General features: G+C 37.9%; 1 protein-coding gene across 1 annotated transcript; it reads right to left on the bottom strand.

Annotated features, from left to right (window-relative positions):
- Window positions 1-572: 572 nt before the first annotated feature.
- Window positions 573-15796, bottom strand: LOC108671368 (vesicular acetylcholine transporter). Its single transcript, XM_018158899.2, has 3 exons — window positions 15426-15796; window positions 3942-4018; window positions 573-3018 (listed from the first exon to the last, which is right to left on the bottom strand). Exon 3 carries the CDS (start codon window positions 2628-2630, stop codon window positions 906-908), a length of 1725 nt encoding a protein of 574 aa, XP_018014388.1. The 5' UTR covers window positions 2631-3018; window positions 3942-4018; window positions 15426-15796; the 3' UTR covers window positions 573-905.
- Window positions 15797-18992: the final 3196 nt, after the last annotated feature.

Here is an 18992-nt window from a genome sequence, read left to right as displayed (position 1 = left end):
TCTCCTTGATTCTAACGAGCTGCATAAATTGAAAATGAAGATAGTATCAGTGTGAATATCATGTTTAGTGACGATGTATTGTACAATGAATTTAATGTAAAATGTACAATGTCCAACCGATTCAACATTTTTTATTTGACTAATTCTCGTTTGTGCGTGAATCCGACGAATATCTTCTGCCTTCCCTTTCTACATAATATACGCAAAAGGATAACAAGACTGTCACGTTCAATCAAACAATCGAATCACAATTATGAAACTTCTCACAGCGCACAAAGCTACAAAAATAATATGCTCGAGTACAGAAGACACTAAGATATATTAAGGCGCTATCTCAAAGATCATCAATATTATGGATTTATTGCACGAAAATGAAATGTTTCATAACGATACGAGTCTATAAATGCCTTCTCTGTGCACTGTTAGAAAAATTAACGTTAACGGTATTACCGGCGTTTCAGTGGCCGGTTGTCACGTGAAAAGAAACACCTTGTCGCCGTTTTTATTTTAATTTAACGCTAGAAATCCGAAAAACATCTGATAAAAACGGCAAAACAGTTTATTTTCACGGGGCGACCGGCCACTAGAACGCCAGTGGGACCGTTTTTCACCGTTTTTCAAACAGTGTGTAAATAGTTAAGTTATTTTGAGAAATTGGTTTTGCAGCCGTTGGAAACTGCTCGTTGCAAGGCTATGTTAATAAATATCGATCGAGAATCCATTAGGCAGCCGCAATAACTGATTAGTCTTAATTTTCGGTTTATGTGAAGGATAATCAAGATATTCCATATTATTTATGTTTGGCTGATGCCCGTTAAATTGCTCGCAAAGTTTGTCCTGTCGTGTCCATTGATGAGCCATAACAAATCCATCGAATTCTTCCAGAAAAATGCGTCAGTGAAATTTTACTGGTCGTAATGGAAGTTTCCCATCTGCTGTTGCCGGAAGGGATTTCTGTCAGAGACGTTGCCATTGACGCCCCCCGACGCTCCTGCGCCATCGGCAGGTTGCATCTCGTAGCTCTCGTACGTACCGTAATTTTCCGGTTTCTGGTTGTCCGCAGCAAGACGGGCGAATTCCATGTGATTTTTTACGTCTCCAGCAACTTGCTGCCCGTCTTGCATCGTGTACGTCTGCATGCTACCTCCAGGTGGTGCGCCCGTGTTGACTTTGATTTGCTGGTCTTCTTCGAAAGGCTTGTAGTGATGAACGTTCTTTAACGTGAAGATGAGCGGGCAGTAGAGCAAGTTAGAGACTGCAATTATCATGTTTAGGCCGACAAATCCAATGCTACTGACAATAGAACCGGCGATCATCGGTCCAAAAGCATAGGCCATTGAATATGAAATATCGGCAATGGCGTAGATCGACCCGTAGACGCTAACGTAACGCGTGTCCACTAAATGCCCGAGGAGCGGAAGCAAAGCAGTGTCGATCAGTGCAATACCGAAGCAGATTGAGCAAATTGGAAGCATTACCATCCAGTAGTTGGTAGAGAACGGGAGGAAAATGCAACTGATTCCTTCCATTGCTAAACCAATGGTCGCAACCAGCCACTGGTAACTCGGATGGCTTTTGGCTAGTTTTACTGTGACGACCACACCCGCCACATGAGGAAAGAATGACGGTAACCAAATCATTCCCATTTGCCAGTTTTCTACAGTCATTGTATCCATCATCCAAACGCTGATTGTTGGCTCTAAGAACGCAAGAGAAACATTAGCCATCACCAGAGCACCAGCACAGCAAAGAATGTACGGGTCCATGAAGAGTCGCCAAATTGGAGTTCCCACTTGGTGCTCTACTCCTCTCTCTTTTCTTTGGTCTTTTATAGGCTGCATCACGATTCTCAGCATGACGGCATCAAAAAGGGAAACGAATGCCAGAATGATGAATGGTACCTGCTTACCAGCAAATTGGTACAGAGTGCCTCCAAACGGCGGCGCCACGAGACAACCAAATGAAATAAAGGCCAGTGCAATTCCAAGAGCTTTCGTTCTTTCTGCTTCTTCGGTGTAAGTGTCGGCTATCATGGCCAACCCCGAAGTGTCGGCAAATGCAGACCCGACGCCTTGAAGGCCCCTTGCGAAGAATAGCAAACCGTAAGATTGCCCTACTGCAAAAATTGCAGTCGAAAGAAACATAACAATTAGGCCAAATGTTAGAGGTTTGTCGTAACCAACTCTGTCGATAATCATTCCCGAGAAAGGATTAATCATCAACTGCACGAGTGCTTTGGAAGCGAACAGTAAGCCGATTCCTGCCTCTTCTCCTTCGTAAACGACCACCTGATGGATCATTCGATATCTCACCTGCGTATCGTTTACCAGGTAATTTCCTGAAGAATTTGTATAGTTTCGAGCATTGTAGAAATTATACTTTTGTTTGTCGCCACCTTCTAAGTGAGTGGTCCACGCTCCAAGTTTCCTCAGGTAGTCAGGTATGATAGGTACAATGACCATGTAAAGCATGTTGTCTAGCAGCAGCGCTATGCTTACGATCACCAGGACCACTTTTCTCTGCACCCTCTGCTCGCTCAAGAAGTTGTACAGCCATTCCCAACATTCTTGTAGGGATAAGCCAAGGCCCGGCAGCACAAGGTTTCGAATGGAATCGGGAACTTTTGGCATATTGAATATTTTTTTTAACAGAGTTTTTGAACGCCCTAAAAAATGATCCTATTCGGTGGAAAGTTTATCGAGAAGTTGCGTAGAAGAATGAAGACTTGTTAAAATTTTATCAAGAAATCATTTCATGTACAAAATTGTGAGATGACCTCATTTCCAAAAGCTCGCTGCCTCTTTTACATCAATTTTTGCCAGCTAATCGATTATTCCTATATTGTTGTCGCGTCGATATTCGATGAGCACGTATCAGTTTCGAATTCGAAGCTAACTTGATCTGAACTTGTTTTGCGTGAGGACACCAATCAATACTTGGCAAATTGGAGATGGTGATGATGACCAGGGATGGTGATGGCAGGAAGATCGACTTCGAACCCCCGGCACCACTTGGAACCTTCAAAAAATAATAAAAAACATTAGATGGTTCCACGAAATTGAGAAATTTATAATTATTGAACTTATTTCATGAGTTATAGCTGGATATGACTGAATATAAGAATATTTAATTCCAGCAGGTAATAATTTAAAAAATCTACGTAAAATACTGAAAAAAATCATTTTTCATGTTGAAATGCCCCCATAGAGAGCGTTTCATCATTAAAATCCATTTGCAATTTGTTTTATGTGGTGCCAGGGGTCCTGCACAGAGCGGATGAGACACGGACAACTTATGCATGGAATTTTGACTAAATTTACCTCTGAATAAATACCTCAATAAAAATTATTGGCCTTAATATTTGTGATTAAACTCTCTTCAGAAGAGAATCTTAAACCATAAAAATTATTTGTGATGTTTGGTTTATTTTATTTAACCAGTTTGGTCTATGATTTTTTTAACGCTCCTAGAGTTGCTTCTTTGTTTTCCTCTTAATTACCAGCTCTCCGCTTCAGCTGAAAACTTAAGTCTGAGTGAATGTCACTTCCCGGCGCAGAACATTGCCCTATCGACAAGCCACGAGACTTATCATTACTATCTAATAGCTTAAAAATATTTCTACCATTCTAGGCCTTGTTTCATTTTCCTTTCTGCAAAAAATTCTAGCCATTATATATTTCTATAATTGTTCTGATGTTAATAAGAAAATCACTATAGTGCAGACATTTCATATTTTGTCGTACATCGAAATAGATTTCACATGCAGCTATTATCTTCGTGTCGCGTGGATTTAAGTAAATATATGGCAAGTTATTTTCCTGAGCCATTTGGTACTTGTCACATTTCTTTCTTGTGCATGTTAGCTCATGCACGATTAAAGGTTATTTTCAATCAGAATATATAGTGTCCGGATACGACCAAGAACAAGTCTCTTTACTCACCGTGTTTACTGCGAACTGCGTGCGTGAAGAGTAGTCGGGAGATATCACGTCCGGTAGGCTGAATTATAGCGCAATACCTGCACATGAAAAAATACTATCTCAAAATCGTTCACGAAAAATAATGAAGCATTTCCAGTATAATAATGATTATTATTATTGGTCGATATCAGAGAGGGAATGCGGAGGCACCCACGTCTCAAAAATAGATTAGAATTTAAAACATTTCTCGCATGACATTCTTTGTGAGACAGTGTTGTTTGTAGTAGCTGTAATAGTCAGACAATAATTGCTAGCGTTCGAAAGATTTATTGCCTTCATAATCATATTCAACACAATTTTGCTTAACATATTAGTTTATGATTCGCAACGTCGAATGCATGGTCGAATCACAGCTATGCTTGCTTCCGAACATGCAGTATCTGCAATAAATTCTTCATTGTATCTAACAATACATTGAGGTGACCTTTCTAAAGCCGAGTGCAGGGAATATAATGAAAGGAAATGAAAGTTCGACAATCAAGCTAGACCGAGGTTAACTTTTTTCTAAATTTCAAGGGGAGACTGCATGGTCGGAGTTTGACTTTTAAACTGCACTAAGGACACTGCATTCAAAGTGGCTTCTCTATTTTTTTGCGACTTTCAATACCGAGCGCAGAAGCAACGCTTCCCATTCCATTCAATTTTAAAACTCCCTCGAATGTCATATGCATTCAAATGTCTGTATTCCGAAGACCCCGAATGTTCGTGTTGAGGAAATAATTTGCAAGGGAAACTGTCAGACAAATTGTTTTTATTAATTGCTGTAAATAAACGCACGATAAAATGTATATATTTCCATGCTAAAAAATATAAATGTATAATAAATTAATAATCGTCAACTCAACGTTTGAATTTTTTTCTGTGAGCGAAAAGAACATTTTTCGAGGGCAAAAAGCAAACATTTCCCCATTTCAAACATTTTCCGACAATTTTGAGAGCAAACTTCACATACAACTCTGACAACAAAAAGGTGCTTATACGTCAAAAGCATTCTCCATTGTACTCATTCAACCTCATGATGCATGCACATGACTTGTTCCTTCAGAAAATTTCAAGGACTAAGGGACTTGCACTCCTAAGAATTTCATGCAGTAATTTACATCCCACAAAGACAGTGTAGTGAACTAAAACAATTCCGATACGGAATCATTTCTTGGTAAAAATTGAGTTATAACTTGGATTCAACTTATACTCATTGCGAACTTTTACAACATTTAAGTCAATAAATAAAAAAGTTTGTTCCTCCGATATACAAAACACCTTTTCTGATTTAAATGTGAAATTCGGGTTGTAAAAAAGCTATATGACTTCATTATGACCGCGTGAGCAGCGCCCATTACAACGAAGTGGACGGACCTGTTCCCTATTGCCCGACCGTGGAGTCATTATCAATGAAGTTCTTACTAAAGAGCACAGCCTTGCACGAACTTTTACTGTCTACGCAGTGCACACGAACTATAGCGCCGTAATGCACAGTTATGAACACAACGTACTGCAGCCAAGCAAGTGCACACGAACGAGCGCCGTAATGCACGACCACGTACACGTCGTACAGCCATGTACACGTCGTACAGCCATGTACACGTCGTACAGTCTTTAGCTCGCGTCGCACAGACATACGAACAAATGACACACCTGGATCGATGCCGGCCTGGGGAGCCGCTCCGAGGGGCGCGCGGGAGGGTGTGGCTCGCCCTCGCAACCCCTCGTGTAGCGACCGCTGCCTTCAATCCCCTCCTTCATCTATTGAACCCCTCTGCCTTCACTCCCCTCCTTCATCTATTGAACCCCTCTGCCTTCACTTCCATTTATGCATCTCGATTCAACATCAATTTTCAAGCGCATATCATCACATTGCTCATAGGCCAGTCAAAACAGACTTTGGGATTTGCATGAGATTAAGGAAAAAATATGTTTTTTTACTTTGTTATTCAACATGAATATTTTTGGTGCGAATTCTTATATTTTCAGCAATTCTTTGTGTCGCTGTTTATCAAGATCTGTTAGTTGTTAATTGTTCAATAATGGTCCGTTCATAATGGCAATGAGACAAGAAATGAAGCCATGACTTTTTTTCGGACGTTGTTGGACACTGTAAGATCGGACGCTGTATAGATCGGACACTGTATAGATCGGACACTGTATAGATCGCTGGCTCCTAATGTCAAGAATACTGCCGCTTCATATCGATTTGATTTTATCGGCGATCGACTTGTCTCTTGCTTTGCTCTAGAACCTATGAAGCTTCTGGCTGTTGCTTTGCTTTACAACCCTACAGAGCTTTGGTTTGTTCGTGCATTCATTAGGTACAAGCACCTTAGCTAGTAATGCAATGCACTGTAGGTAGTTGACATAAACCTGAAGCTGGTGGAGTGTAGAAAACGATTTATTGTTTTAATTTAAAGGCCAAATTTCTGGGGGTAATGAAATAAATTTCTGCACAAACATGTTCCGATCGAAGGCGCTGTTTTATTCGTTGCGTCTACAGCGAATTAATAACTTGTAATTAATATAAAATAATTCATAATAAAAACATAAGTAACCGTTTAGAGAAGAATAAATTTTCTTTATATATGAGTTTGAAAGTAATTTTCGTCCGGCGAGAGATCCGCATCTTCAAATTGCAACATCAATTCATTATATTTCTGCTTCAAGATCAAAAATTGAAATTGGAAAAGGAATTTTAAATTTATTGTCTATTTCGATTTGGACACACGCAAAAATTATTACAGGAACATCATCGTCAATTCAGATCATAAATATCGGATTTATATTCTGATATTGAGGAATATAACATGAACGTTGCTCTATAATAAATAATTGTTTTTATAAATATTCAGAACATATATGCGTAAGATGTTAAAATTTGTATGGAATAAATTCAATCCCCAAACAGGAAAATTTTCAATTATATAAAAGAATTACATAAAAATATTAAATTCCATCTAAAACTCCCGTCTTAAATGTGAGCTAAAATTTAATTATTTTCTTACAGATCTGCACTGCCGGAGTAGATATTCCTGTAAGCCTAAAACTCTTTTTAGCGCATTTTCTCATTTATGGAAAAATGCACAATTGTGCTCGCCATGTCTGTCTGTCCGTCCGTCTGTCTGTCCGTCCGTTTGTCTGTCCGTCCGTCTCTCTGTCCGTCCGTCTGTCTGTCCATCCGTGATTTCGCGTTTTTGTCGACGAGAAAACGTGCGCTCTGCCACTCACTACAGTGAGTACTGAGTTATATTTTATGAGTTTGAAATTTCATCTTGAGTCTCCCCTTGGTCTAGCAAAAATCCGAGCCTTATTTACTCTATAATCTGCACTCTGCTTTGATTTAATGCTACCTGTAATTCGATAGATTAATTATGACATGTACTGCAACCGATGATTGTAACTGTCTGGATTGTTGGATTCATGGTGGATTTAATTTTTAATAATATATAGTATGTATGCTACACTATGCTATACTATACTATACTTTTAGAGATTTCCAATAATTTTGGCCATTGTAGCGGCTAATGTAGCGCGCTACATTTTACTGTAGCGATAGCGGTAGCGCCCGTTACAATCTAGTGAGTGTAGCCGTAGCGGTAGCGCCCGCTACATTTAGAGTATGTAGCGGTAGCGGTAGCGCCGCTACATTTCCAAGTAGCGCTGCCTAGCTCTGTCAATATGCTATGTTAACCTTGACATCGGAGACCAATTACACAAATTTAGATTGATAACAGAACACTAAGCGACAATAATAAAAATAATATATAAATAATATAAACATAATTAATCAATTTGATATTAAATTTTTCATTCGATATTATACTTCAATTTATTCATTAAACCTCACATACTTTGGTGGCGAATATAGATGAGCAAGCATCATTAGACACGTTCGCGTCATGTTATTTCAAACGCGTTAAATGATGAAATGACGCAAGGCAGGCGTTAGGAGCTGCGAACTACGAATTATCTTATGAAAGTCAATTACCGTAATGAAAAATTTTCTCATCGCTTTGAGATATTGTATGGAATATTTTCGTGATACTAAGTGGATGAAGCGTTTATTCGAAATCGAGACTTTTGACATCATCAAAGAAATACTTAAGCAGAATGGCCGAATTTGTAAACGATGCTATACCTGTCTCTTATACACATCTAGATGTGTATAAGAGACAGCCTCTGCCTTCACTTCCATTTATGCATCTCGATTCAACATCAATTTTCAAGCGCATATCATCACATTGCTCATAGGCCAGTCAAAACAGACTTTGGGATTTGCATGAGATTAAGGAAAAAATATGTTTTTTTACTTTGTTATTCAACATGAATATTTTTGGTGCGAATTCTTATATTTTCAGCAATTCTTTGTGTCGCTGTTTATCAAGATCTGTTAGTTGTTAATTGTTCAATAATGGTCCGTTCATAATGGCAATGAGACAAGAAATGAAGCCATGATTTTTTCGGACGTTGTTGGACACTGTAAGATCGGACGCTGTATAGATCGGACACTGTATAGATCGGACACTGTATAGATCGCAGGCTCCTAATGTCAAGAATACTGCCGCTTCATATCGATTTGATTTTATCGGCGATCGACTTGTCTCTTGCTTTGCTCTAGAACCTATGAAGCTTCTGTCTCTTGCTTTGCTTTACAACCCTACAGAGCTTTGGTTTGTTCGTGCATTCATTAGGTACAAGCACCTTAGCTAGTAATGCAATGCACTGTAGGTAGTTGACATAAACCTGAAGCTGGTGGAGTGTAGAAAACGATTTATTGTTTTAATTTAAAGGCCAAATTTCTGGGGGTAATGAAATAAATTTCTGCACAAACATGTTCCGATCGAAGGCGCTGTTTTATTCGTTGCGTCTACAGCGAATTAATAACTTGTAATTAATATAAAATAATTCATAATAAAAACATAAGTAACCGTTTAGAGAAGAATAAATTTTCTTTATATATGAGTTTGAAAGTAATTTTCGTCCGGCGAGAGATCCGCATCTTCAAATTGCAACATCAATTCATTATATTTCTGCTTCAAGATCAAAAATTGAAATTGGAAAAGGAATTTTAAATTTATTGTCTATTTCGATTTGGACACACGCAAAAATTATTACAGGAACATCATCGTCAATTCAGATCATAAATATCGGATTTATATTCTGATATTGAGGAATATAACATGAACGTTGCTCTATAATAAATAATTGTTTTTATAAATATTCAGAACATATATGCGTAAGATGTTAAAATTTGTATGGAATAAATTCAATCCCCAAACAGGAAAATTTTCAATTATATAAAAGAATTACATAAAAATATTAAATTCCATCTAAAACTCCCGTCTTAAATGTGAGCTAAAATTTAATTATTTTCTTACAGATCTGCACTGCCGGAGTAGATATTCCTGTAAGCCTAAAACTCTTTTTAGCGCATTTTCTCATTTATGGAAAAATGCACAATTGTGCTCGCCATGTCTGTCTGTCCGTCCGTCTGTCTGTCCGTCCGTTTGTCTGTCCGTCCGTCTCTCTGTCCGTCCGTCTGTCTGTCCATCCGTGATTTCGCGTTTTTGTCGACGAGAAAACGTGCGCTCTGCCACTCACTACAGTGAGTACTGAGTTATATTTTATGAGTTTGAAATTTCATCTTGAGTCTCCCCTTGGTCTAGCAAAAATCCGAGCCTTATTTACTCTATAATCTGCACTCTGCTTTGATTTAATGCTACCTGTAATTCGATAGATTAATTATGACATGTACTGCAACCGATGATTGTAACTGTCTGGATTGTTGGATTCATGGTGGATTTAATTTTTAATAATATATAGTATGTATGCTACACTATGCTATACTATACTATACTATACTATACTATACTATACTATACTATACTATACTATACTATACTATACTATACTATACTATACTATCAATTCCTCTTAACTACCCAACACCATGGATATTTCTAACCCCACGTCTCAGCTTCACCGAGTTGGCCGGCGCTTGTATGGCGCGTCTCCGGAATACATCAGCTCATTACTCAGCACCACATCAGCTCATTACTCAGCTCCACATCAGCTCATTACTCTGCACCACATCAGCTCATTACTCAGCGTCACATCAGCTCACAACGTAATAATTCGTTCAGGTCATCTAGTGCAGTATTGGTATGCACGTCTGTCAGTATTGTGTGCTTTGACACAAATGCATATGCATACTCTTTTGTATTCTCACAACTATAATGTAATTTGCTTACGTTGTATAATTTCTAAAATTCTAAGACCAAAATGAAAGCATGAGCCAGTCCAATATGCCAGTTTAGACCAGTTCAATGTGAAAAATCATACCAGTTCAATATGACCGCTCATACAGTTCCATAATGCAAGATCATATCAGTTCAATATGACCGCTCATATCGTTCCCAAATCCAAGCTCATACCAGTCCAATATGCAAGCTCAAACTAGTTGCATACGCACCGCACAAACTCTTCCTTGAGGCTCAAGAGACCCTTACTTTCCCTTACTTATTCCTGACTTTGTTCATACGTCTGCACAAATAATCACCACTATTAACACGTCTTTGTCATCAAATGAGACATCGTGCAGTTTTTTTATGCCTCTATGGTAAACTTTCAAGAATGGCCGCTGTATTTTTCTCCTGTTATTTATAAATTTCCTCATAAAACAATAAAAAGTCCACTGCATGATATATTTTAAATCATCAGCCAACAAAATATTCCCCTTCTATCATAAACAAAAATTTTAAACTTTCAGAGTTCGAACAACTTTTTCTCATTTGTTTCTTTTCTAGCATCTCTTTTTAAAGTGGGTTGATCTGGATCTGCAGCCGCTCGCTCTCAATCAGAGCACAATCAGTTCCTGCAATCAACGAAGGCCATCAATTGCGATCGTCGACAATCGTGAGTGATTGTTCAATGCTACAAAGAAAGTCCTACGAAAGACAATTCTTCAGTCTTGTGGACTCTTGCTCACTTCCCGGCAATTTCCTTGTTTACGATTGACGCTCGAAACCAGCCACAAATTAGCTGACTTTTTGCCCGCCATAACACACGGGGCCGAAGAATGAAGAATGTGTTCAGTATCACCTACTGCTGCAAACATCAGGCATTGACTGCTGCCACGTTCATCCTAAAATTTTTATTAAATAAAATTTTAGACCTGCGATCCAATTAACTTACTTTTCGTCGGCACAAACACGCTCAGTCGATGAGTTTGCATGACCGTCAAGCGGTCTCATCGATTAGTCGATTGGATGTTCGGAGTCTTTTTACTCTAAGGAGCTCCATGTTATCTTCCTATGACTCTGATTATCATGCCTTAGATCAATTAAGACGCTGACAAGACAAATATAACGACTTACCTAATTCTAAATCCAGTCAATGACCAAGAATAATCTCTTATCACTAATTGGCAATGTTAAATTTCATTGCAATTACTTCTTTCATGCCTAAATCAAGGTCAAGATCCATTGATCGTATATTTTAATTTTGACGTTAATTCAAATAATCATTGCACGTTTTTGCTTCAGCATAGCATAAATTAATTAAATCAGATACGCTAAAATTCGCATAATATAGAATGCATTAAATCATTTGACTGAAACATGGCACTGCTCTAAAGCCATTGATTATAATACTTGATTCCTGCAGTCTCACAGTCTTCGTGCTCCCGAAGATAGTAAAGTCTCGTAAGCTCTATCATGACCGTAAGCAAGCTCAGTGCTGACGCGATGTACTTCCTCTTTTCTTCGATCCCTTGACCAGCCTCGTGACCATAAACCTCGGTAAATGTAGCCGTGCTGCTCTCCTCTACTACATCGCCCTCATCTCCATGTGATCCCTCGCCTCCATGTGATCCCTCACCTCCTTGGGATCTCTCACCTCCATGTGATCCCTCACCTCCATGTGATCCCTCACCTCCATGTGATCCCTCGCCTCCTTGTGATCCCTCACCTTCATGTAATCCCTCAATCCCTCTTTGGCTTCACATTCACTGTAACGCATTCAACTTGGTTGAAATTCCCAGCGACATTCTACAATTTGCGCAACAAAACTATCCTGAAATCTGTCCAACGAATACTTAAATGTATCGCTAAAAGATCAATAATGTAAATTTATTAAGAATTCATCATTTGGGTTCTGAATGAATACATCTTTCAATTATGTACAATGAGTAAACATTTCCAATGAGTGGTTATGTTCAGTCATTGCGGATTCAACACTGAAAGTCAGCGCGGAGTCATTGCCAACACAAGAAGCCTGATGCTTTCTGATAGCGTCGCTTTGTGAACACAAAACCAAGCAAGTTAAAGGGGACCATCCCAATCTCAGCGAGCCTCTTCTACTGCCTCTACACCCACCATACCTGCGCCTCATCAACATTCCTCTTCACCCACTACACCTCTCTCTGCACCCACCACACCTTTCTCTGTACCCGCCACACCTCTCTCTGCACCCACCAAACCTCTCTCTGCACCTGCCACACCTCTCTCTCTCCCNCTCTGTACCCGCCACACCTCTCTCTGCACCTGCCACACCTCTCTCTTCCCCCGCCACACCTCTCTCTGCCCCTGCCACATCTTCCTCTTCACCCACCGTACCCTCCTCTTTACACACCAAACCTTCCTCTTCACTAACCAACTAGGATCACCCACCACAACTTCCACTTCACCCACCATGCCTTCCTTTCATCCAGGTACTGCACCTTTCTTTTGATCCACCATCTTTTTCTCATCACTTCCCACACCTTCGTATTTCCCCACTACAGCTTCCTGTTCATTTCCCACATCTTTTTCATAGACCGACAAATATTTTTCTTCACCCACCACACATTTCCTCGTCCACAAACATACCTTCTTTCTCACCTATCAAAACTTTGTCTAAACTCTCCATTTACAGTATTTCTATCTCCATTTCAAGCCTCACTTACGTTGATGTGAAAGATAACCAACAAGAAATGCAGTGGCCCCGCAAAAGTTTGTTTAACAGTACTGTTCATTACAGTATGAAGTGTAAAATTTTTCAGATGAAATTTAAATGTATAGGAAGTGATTTAACTGACGTCCTGAGCTGCTAGACAATATTAAGAGTCGCTCGCACAAAGCCAAAAATACTTTCAATACTTAGGAATCAGAAAACTTGTGTCTCATTGAAATACCCACATCTTAGAATGTAATAACATCAAAATATCATTAAACATATTTGTTAATAAAATCGAACTCATAGGTCTAAGTATTTTATATCTCACTGGATAGTTTTAGGCGCAAAACGCTCTTTTTAGCGCATTTTCTCATTTATGGAAAAAATGCACTATTTTGCTCGCCATGTCCGTCTGTCTGTCTGTCTGTCCGTCCGTCTGTCCGTCTGTCCGTCCGTCCGTGACCTGTCTCTTATACACATCTAGATGTGTATAAGAGACAGCGTTCAACCTCAACTGTGTAATAACTGTACTATAATGTTAAATAGTTGTGTGTAATAACTATATAACTGATTCAACGATAACGACCACTTAAATTTACATATTTAAAGATATGTTAAAAAATATAGAAATTGTCATTCTGAAATCGAGATTTGTCGTCCGCGCTGTCCGTTCATTTACTCAGGTGCCCAAATATTAATAAATACACAACATCGTTAATAAATATTTTTATTATTATAATTTTCAATCGTATTCTTTGCGTTAATTGCATTTATAAAAACCGATCAATAATGGCTTGTAACGAAAGATTCAAGCGAAAATACCCTTGTATCTTGTATCTGCTTGTTTTAGTAGAAAATTATAGCTAATATACTGACTGTGAAAATCAAATCAATTTTGGCTTAAGATCACTCAGGAGGCACGGAATCAAATTGAAATACTCAATATAGAGCAGCATGTGGGGCGGAGCTCAAAAGTTTCATTCAATCTGACATTAAACTTCATACTTTTAATTGATATAAATAATATAAACATAATTAATTAATTTTATATTAAATTTTTCATTTGATAGTACACTTCAATTTATTCATTAAACCTCAAATACTTTGGTGGCGAATATAGATGAGCAAGCATCATTAGACACGTTCGCGTCATGTTATTTCAAACGCGTTAAATGATGAAATGACGCAAGGCAGGCGTTAGGAGCTGCGAACTACGAGATTATCTTATAAAAGTCAATTACCGTAATGAAAAATTTTCTCATCACTTTGAGATATTGTATGGAATATTTTCGTGATACTAAGTGGAAGAAGCATTTATTCGAAATCGAGACTTTTGACATCATCAAAGAAATACTTAAGCAGAATGGCCGAATTTTTAAACGATGCTATACCTATCAATACAAACCAGTAGTTTCGAGTTGAACTTATATGGTACACACAAATTAGTTATGGTGACAAATTTTTAAATGATAATTATTTTCCCCTCATATCAAAGAATTACGTTGAGCCGAGGAACTCAATTTAAATCGCCTGGCTGATGAGAGATTGCAATCAGAATAAAAAATTTTTTAGGAGTTATAATCCAGGCTACCATTTGCTAATCGATATTCATAGAGAGATGAGATGGTAAGCGATGTATGCTGCTTCACAAGGAAGTATGCTTTGATTTCAGTTTCATCTTATACAAAGCTCATGAGCACAAACATTTCTTGTATTTCGGCGTGAAATGTCTTTCCGGTTTCAAGTTTGATAAATTCTACGGTGTTTGTACCTGAGATTTAAGTAACTGTTTTTTGAACTTCTCTGGGTTAAATCCACAGTCTAATTGGTCACGACAATTTTGCGACTTCAATTTAAAATCTAAACACATTTAAAGTCGTGTAAAGGTATTTACCTCCGAATTCGCTTGCGATAATGAAGCAATTCACTGCAACATAACTGGTTTTCATGCTACGAAACCCTCGACTTGCTGGAAATCGTCTGTAAGCCTTCTTACTTTCCAGTATTTTGAATGTGTCACCCAGCAATTTGATCCCAAATTAATGTAGGTGAATCGGTTTATTTCACGAATTGATCACTCAAATATAAGCGTTAATTACTTCCATGCTAAAACCGATACATACTGAGAAGGCCCACATTTACATAGAGTATTTCTTATCAATTATATTTTTATTTATGGAAAATAATAGTGACCTCTAGATGTTTAAGACTAATTTAATGAATATATCGGCTCACGAAATCTTACCGATATATATCACGACTAAAACAATATTATTTGCAGTAAATTGAATATTATTACAAATATTTTTTTTTCTATCAAATCTAAAACCAAACACACTTCGCTTGAACCAAAAAATATTTATGAACATAATATTATATTTTTCCTATCAATACGCTATGTTAACCTTGACATCGGAGACCAATTACACAAATTTCTATTGATAACAGAACACTAAGCGACAATAATAAAAATAATATATACTGTATTAACAATATAGTTAATAATAATAATTCTTATCTCACCTGGAAGTGCGGGATGACAACGAGATGCTGCAGCGCTGAGCTCTAGCAGCGGAGCGACTCACACACGGAGCGAGCACTGCAATTGTGGTGGCGATCTCCGGCTATGAGGACGGTTAAGACCGGACACGATGACTGCACGCTCCACATATGCACGTTAGCAGACAATGACGTTCACGGCCTCATACTTGCCGTTTGTGTTCACTATGTGGAGGAGCATATCAATGTGAATTTCTACAGACTGGAAGATCTCTAGTTACGATGGAAATTTAATCGTTCGGTTACGAAGGTAGGAGAGAAGCCTGTGACCGACAGGAGCGGTTGGGTGCGGCGCACGGCAGACGCCCGAGCAGGTGCTGTGTTAGGGCGGTGGTCCGAAACTCGCACTGAGTTGCTCGCTCTCTCTCGCCGACTGTGGGTATCTGAGGTAACTCTAAGGCACCGCCTTCAGCGCTCTTTACCTCTCTTTTTTACTCCCTCAACCCTCTCTCTATTTCTCTCAATGGGTCTTGCTGCTTGGTCTAAGAAGAGCGCTCATTTGTGCTCATCCCTGATGTTGAAAATACGTCTTGAGAAGCTTGCCATCACAGCATCAACTATTTCACCTTTGATAATTAGCTGACTTAGCTCTCTGGTCTGGCAGCGCTGCCCAGGGTTTGACGTGTCGGAGCGAGCCGATCAATGATTGGCTGACCTACAATGACGTCAGCCAAACTTTGCTTTGGATTGGTGCTTATACTTGGCACTTTGTTATAAAATTCACGTCGTGTCAGGGCAAGAAGAGCATACGTGACTACCTCGTTTAGAGACCTAAACGAGGACGTCAGACATTGCGAAAAAGTTCAATTCGATATTCATTCCGAGGTCATTCTCGATATTTTTTGATAAACCTCAATCTCAAATGTACAGAAATATCTTCCAGCCGAAAGTTCTCCTACTCTCAGAATTTCTATGCTCGTAGCCATGAATTCGTCATAAGCAACATGAATTTGTTTGACGGTGTTATGTAACTCTTGTGATGGTACACGTATTATTAGTCGATAATTCACTGCAGCACAGACGAGGCAAACTAAGTTCATTTCTTATGTCCAGCTGTTGATTTTTATCACAACTATTTTGCAGTAATAAAGAAAATATAATCAATAAACTGACTGATAATCGATAAACTAAACAAGGCTTCATAAGTGTGAATGCTGTCCTAAACGCAAAGGCATAAAAATCCATGCATGCAATGAATGCCTATTGAGAAGAATCTTCAAAATTCTGCATGCAGAATAACTTCTTTATGCATTATGATAGCAGTTCGATAACCAAAACTTCCAGCAGCAGAGTCATTATATATTAGCTCGTTGAAAGCATGATTATTTTCTAATTTATTGACATAAAAGAACACCGGCTCATGCAGTTCATCACAGCTACCGTTCCAGCGGTGACTGCGACAAAGCCGCATGCAATCATTTCGACCAAAATTTGTAATAAGAAATACCAACAGACATTCTTCAGAGAAGAAAAATACCGTACAATTATCATGCTTAACGTCTTAGAAATTTGAAACAAAAAAATTTGAAATTTGAAAAAATATTCAGACTAGGTGAGCAACAATAAAACAGATTATTTATTTAGTTCTCGATTCAGTTCAGTGAGCACCGAAAACAAATTACTATTTTACGGTAATAATGTTAGAAAATTCTAATCTACATTAAGCAGAGTCTCATCAGTAATTTGATTACTTTAAAAAATAGAATTTCTGTGCCGGTAACAGATTGTGGTCTGCCAATAATCACAAGAATTGCCTCAACGAGGCCGCGACACGACAGGAGGCTTCACTGCCGCCCTCAGTGGCCGACAAATGTTCACAGGACGCCAAAAATTCCACGCATCCGCATCAGAAGCCGTAAAAATATACTTAAAATAATATGCGTTCAAAAATTACCTATTAAAGACAACACTTCTAAAGAATCCAGTATCTCTGATGCTACAAATGTACAATAATTTCTAATTTTTATTTTCAAATATTCAAAAAAGTAATGTTCAAATTTTTTTAATATATAAAAATTTTCAAAATTTTCAAATATATTTATTCTGCCAACGGAATCATACATTGTGATTGTCTCTGACTTTATGCAAGTTTGCAAAATTTCAGATCGATTGGATAGGTAGAAATGTGTTAAATATGGATTATAAGATTTGTAGCAGACAAAATTATTTTAAATTTTTCTTAATATTGAAGAAAAAAATTAATTATCACAGCAATTATCAATTATTAATTAATTATCAATTAATTATCAATGCCTGAACCAATTCTGTCAATTGGTTCAGGCATTGTCTCCAACTTTACGCAAGTGTACAAAATTTCATATCGATTGGACAGGTAGAAGTGCGTCAAATATCGATAAGAGTTTTAGAAGTCAAAATTATATTAAATTTTCCTTAATATTGAATTTATTTTAATTTAAAAATTATTTATTCTGTCAATTAATTCATGCATTGTCTCCAACTTTACGCAAGTGTGCAAATTTTCAGATCGATTGGACAGGTGGAAGTGGGTTAAATATCGATTATAACATTTGTAGCAGACAATTATTTCAAAATGTTTCTTAATATTGAAAAAATTTTACTCATAAATTTATTAATTCTGTCAATTTATTCATGCATTGTCTCCAATTTTACGCAACCTTGCAAAATTTCAGATCGATTGGACAGGTAGAAGTATGTTATATGTCGATTATAAGACTTGTAGCAGACAAGATTATTTTAAAATTTTTCTTAATATTGAAAAAAATTAATTTTTAGAAGAATTTATTCTGTCAATTGATTCATGCATTGTCTCCAACTTTAAGCAAGTGTGCAAAATTTCCGATCGATTGGAGAGGTAGAAGTGTGTTAAATATAGATTATGAGATTTGTAGCAGACAAACAAACAAACAAGAAGTGAATTTAAAGAGAAGTGTTGTAATACCGGCAAATGTGCATATAACTGTCTATACGCGTACGAACAATGACCAGAGAATTCATTATAGTCTAATTTGCAGGGAATCAAAATTCTTCAGATGACGTTGGCAGATCAGCAGGCATATGGAAAAACACTTTTTCAAAATTTGCGCTACTCTGGAGTAATTGGACCAACAACTGCTACTTAGAGTATTTCAAACATGCATCCGTCATCTCAAAATTACCGATGAATTCAACTCACTTGGTTATACCTTAATACAAAGTCAAGCTGCGGACTATACGAAAAAAATGGACTCTGCAAAAAAGCGAGAGTTCTCCAAGAAGCCGATGTAGTCTGTAAATTTTGCTTCAAAGAAGTTTGTAGACTTCATCATTTGGACTACATTGAAGTTATTNTATACGAAAAAAATGGACTCTGCAAAAAAGCGAGAGTTCTCCAAGAAGCCGATGTAGTCTGTAAATTTTGCTTCAAAGAAGTTTGTAGACTTCATCATTTGGACTACATTGAAGTTATTTGACAATAACGACGACATTGAGACCGTCTCACCTGCCACCTACAGTCTGGAGTACACGGGAACCCCTTGAGATAAGCTCACAAGACCGTCGCTTGCACTGTGC

This window comes from Hyalella azteca, unplaced genomic scaffold (genome assembly GCF_000764305.2).
Source record: "Hyalella azteca isolate HAZT.00-mixed unplaced genomic scaffold, Hazt_2.0.2 contig15802, whole genome shotgun sequence".
Classification (NCBI taxonomy): Eukaryota; Metazoa; Arthropoda; class Malacostraca; order Amphipoda; family Hyalellidae; genus Hyalella; species Hyalella azteca.
The sequence above is the reverse complement of the archived record's forward strand: the minus strand, read 5'-3'. Positions and strand labels throughout refer to the sequence as shown.

Coding starts and splice junctions, on each gene's coding strand:
- LOC108671368 (XM_018158899.2), bottom strand. CDS start 2,630: ATGCCAAAAGTTCCCGATTCCATTCGAAACCTTGTGCTGCCGGGCCTT.